Source organism: Notothenia coriiceps, unplaced genomic scaffold (assembly GCF_000735185.1).
Source record: "Notothenia coriiceps isolate Sejong01 unplaced genomic scaffold, NC01 NC01_scaffold00024295, whole genome shotgun sequence".
Taxonomy (NCBI): domain Eukaryota; kingdom Metazoa; phylum Chordata; class Actinopteri; order Perciformes; family Nototheniidae; genus Notothenia; species Notothenia coriiceps.
Window position 1 is genome coordinate 3,030 of NW_011356996.1, and position 4,094 is coordinate 7,123.

At 40.4% G+C, this 4,094-nt stretch overlaps 1 protein-coding gene across 1 annotated transcript; it reads left to right on the top strand.

Moving 5' to 3' along the window:
• Nucleotides 1–527: 527 nt before the first annotated feature.
• LOC104954953 (protein turtle homolog B-like) lies at nt 528–2,954 on the top strand (the record flags this gene model as incomplete). The annotated part of the gene is made up of 2 exons (XM_010782166.1): nt 528–669; nt 2,809–2,954. Coding segments are annotated over 2 exons (288 nt in total), but the record flags the coding sequence as incomplete, so codon positions are not given.
• Between the last annotated feature and the right edge of the window lie 1,140 nt (nt 2,955–4,094).

The window sequence follows — 4,094 nt, forward strand, 5'->3', positions numbered from 1 at the left end:
CTGAGTGCAAAATAAGTATTTGGTATGACTCTGGGGGCTGCAGTGACACTTAACAGGATGCAGAGCGGTGTTGATTCTGTGTTTGTGTGTGCATTATGTACACATGGCTGCATGACCCCTGCCCAGTAAGTAACTAATCACTGTGTTGTGTTTGCAGTGGGGCGGTCCCACTGAGAGGGGTCAGGCTGTATCTGTGGGACGTCTTTGTGAATGTCACACTGCCCCATGTTCCCCATTAGGACAGCAAGCTATTTTAAGATAGCAGAATAGATTCCTTTATCTTGTGTATTCAAAAGTTTAACCAATTGAAAATAGGATTATGAATTGAATATTCTTTTTTTACATTATCTAGAATTTAATCAAAGTAGTTGAATATTTAATAAAAGTGACAGCCCCTGTTCCTTATTTTTCAAATTTCATTGTCCTAGCACAAAATGCATTACCAGCTAGACTAAATATTGTATTTCATTTATTTGATGAGTTTTTTAACCCTTTTTGACAACTGCCTCTGTGTTTTCCTGCCCCAGGCCCTCCCTTCATCGTGTCCCCCCCTGAGAACATCACAGTGAACATCTCGCAGGACGCCTTCTTCACTTGCCAGGCGGAGGCCTACCCTCGCAACCTGACCTACACCTGGTTCTGGGAGGAGGACAACGTCTTCTTCAAGAAGTAAAGTTCTGAATGTGTTATTGTGGTCTGCAGACAGTTTGGTGAAAGGAACACACTGTAATACCGCAGTTATTGCTGCAGTGCAACTAACAAATATTCTATTTCAAAAATGATATTATGGCTTTATAAGTCATTTAATTCATTACATTTATCTTTAATGGTTTCCATTTATTGAATGTTGCAAGCTTTTTCAATTTAGTAATAAGATTTTTTAATAGATTTTTGAAGTATTCTTTAGTATATCATTTTAATAATACTGTGAAAAAATCCACACATTCCCTGAAGTAGCGCTTTCAGTTTACTGAGCTTCTGTTATCAAGTTAGCTGTGATTAGCTCAGCTGTTTAGGCGGTCTGAGAGTGTTTAAGAACCTCTAAACCTGCTGATCTTTATTCACCTGCAAAGCCCTTTGGCACGCTGCGCTGCTGTGAAAACACTCCACAGGCTCTGATATGTGTGAGGCAAAAGCATTTGATACGCCTTCATAAAAGGTAAAGTAATTCAAGTATATAAGTGCCATTTTAAGATTTTTAAGCATACTGTATTTTGATGATAATTCTGATTTTGAATGGGGATACAGTGTTTGCTCCTTCTGTGCTACAGCTGCAGAAGGAGCAAACAACACAGTAGAAATATTATTATGTGTCTTTAATAATTCAGCAAATATAGACTGAACAAATGATTTAATCAACATTACCTGAAGGGGAAATGGTTGTTGCTCTGCAGCGGCTCAGAATCTGTCGGGTCTCACGGCTAATGGCCAAAAAAAAAGTTTTTACTTTGACATGATGTAGTGGAGAATAATATCTCACCTGGGATTTGTTCCTTTCTTTTTCGTGAGAACTTTCCTTCAGGTAGTTTTTTTATTGACGAAGGGAACTATATTCACACTTTTGCAATGTTTGAGTTACCATGATCAAAATGTGTCTTGCTTTTAGCCCTAATCCTCTTCCCTTAAAAAACTAAAGATCCTTCTTAGAAACCTCTTCTGGTCTCTCTGCAACACTGACAAGGCAGGTGATGTAGATCCAAGCCCCTTTTTTAATGTGTGTAATGGTTTTAGTTTGAACAATATTGCCGATGGCAACAACTCTCCAAATTTGATCTAGTGTTCTTGAAGTTGGAAGGGCAAAATAGGAACAATACAAAGTACTACAGCAATATTGCCTGGCTAAATCTTCACTCGTGTCATGCTAAAAGAAATAGATTTTAGAGATTGAATTTGTTGCTGGAAACTCTGCAGGCACTGTGCATGACGCCAAGTCAAGCATGAGCCAAGATCTGTGTGATCCTTCAGTTCAACACAGAGCGCTTTATACAGATTTAACGTCTTTGCATCTGGCAAAGTTGGTATTGGTATCAATAAAGCCATAAACCTTACATGTGTATTGTAATGAGTTTTTGCTTTTGGGGAATAAATAAATGACATATAAATGAGGTCATGTTTATTAAGTTATAAACAAGTTAACAAATACCAATGTATATTGAAGATTATTGATGTAATCTATTAAAAAGATTCACATTTTTATATGAGAAAGAAATGGTTATGAAATTATATCTTTTGATTGGATACAACAATTATTTATATTAAATTGTATTTCTCAAATGATAAAAAATTGTATGATAACGTTCATATTTTTATTTGGATGGACACATAATTGAACTGAAATGTATTGACTTCCTTCATTTAGAAAAATAGACTTTGTGCCAAGTCATATAAAATAGTTTACAGGGACACATTGTTTATGACAAATGTCTTTCTTTTTCATTGGCTTGAGCAAAAACAAATATAGATTGCATTAGCCTTACCCACCATACATGAGCACCAAGGACGGGAACATGTGGCTCCGAACAAACATACAGTCCACATCAGCCTTTAACCATACATCAGTGACAGTATACATGTTTATCCATCCATTAATATTCCCATTTCATTCTGAAAATGTAGGTTTAAATTGTGTTCAGCACTAGGAAGGTTAATCACACAACACCAAAGCTTCTGTGTGGAAGACATCTGTTGAAATCTTTTTTGTAATATGACTTGAATGTTTGTTAAATGTTTTTCTCCACACTGACAGATTACAATCAGATAACAAACATTTCTTCCTAACATCCATTTTTTCTCACTTCATTTTCACAGTGACCTGAAGCGCAGAGTCAGTATTCTCATTGACGGTTCCCTCATCATTGCCCAAGTCAAGCCTGAGGATTCTGGGAAATATACCTGTGCTCCTAGCAACAGCCTGGGCCGACCACCAACTGCCTCTGCCTTCCTAACAGTGCAATGTGAGTGTCCTGCTTTACTCTCTGACCATGATTCACTGTGCTAAACTTTAGAGTCTGTCCTGGTTCCTCTCTGTCTTCTGACGGTCGTTTTGGATCGTTTGGGTCGAAGCCACACACACAACTCTGTACTTTCCATATCTGAGGCTAATCTTGCTGAATGTTCAGGGTAGAAGAGATTAAGATTGTATCTAGATAAATTGTGGTTCAGTCTGTTTTTGACCACTCTGACCCCCGCCTTGGTCGTCCCTGCCATCATCACTCTGTCAGCAGCAGTCTTCACTCTGTCTTCACCAGGCTGACTGATTTGACACATTTTCCATATAAAAGTAGCCTTCAATGGCCTGCTGTATAGCTCACTTATGCCCCTTTTCCACTAAACCGGTTCCAGAGACAGTTCCGGGCTACAGCCTGATTTAGCTCTGGTTCTTCCTGTTTCCACCATAGCGGGGCCGGCTCTAAGCACCGAAAACCAGTTCTAAGCTGACCCCTCTCGGCTGCACGGCAAGACGAAGAAGAAGATGGACCTTTATTAATCAAACAGTACACACTTTTTAGAACATGCACATACATATACACACACAGTTATATGCACACATGCGCATGCAGTTGAGAGGTCAGAGTGGAGGCAGCCAGTCTAGCCGGCGCCAGTGAGCAGTTGGGGGTTAGGTGCCTTGCTCAAGGGCACTTCGGCAGTGGCCCAGGAGGTGAACTGGCCCCTCTCTAGTACCAGTCCACACTCCGTATATTTTGGTCCGATCGGGGACATGAACCGGCGACCTTTCGGTCCAAAGTCCAATCCCCTACAGACTGAACCACTCCCGAACCAAGAACCAATACTTCACGCTTACGTCAGAGGCGGGGGGCGAGATTAACCTGAGCAACAACGCAAAATCAATTTACGTAAATTAAGCTGTGTCTCAGCTACCTCGCTCTCATCCTCCCTCTCTGAAAAAATATCCACCACTCCCTTTGTGGACCTCCATAGCCCCTCTGATCTCACTGACTACTACAACAACATTCTGTCCTCCTGCCTTGACCAACTTGCACCCATAAAAACCAAAACAGTTTCCTTCACCCACTCTGCTCCCTGGTTCACCCCTGAACTCCGTCTGATGAAAACCCGTGCCCGGCAACTTGAAA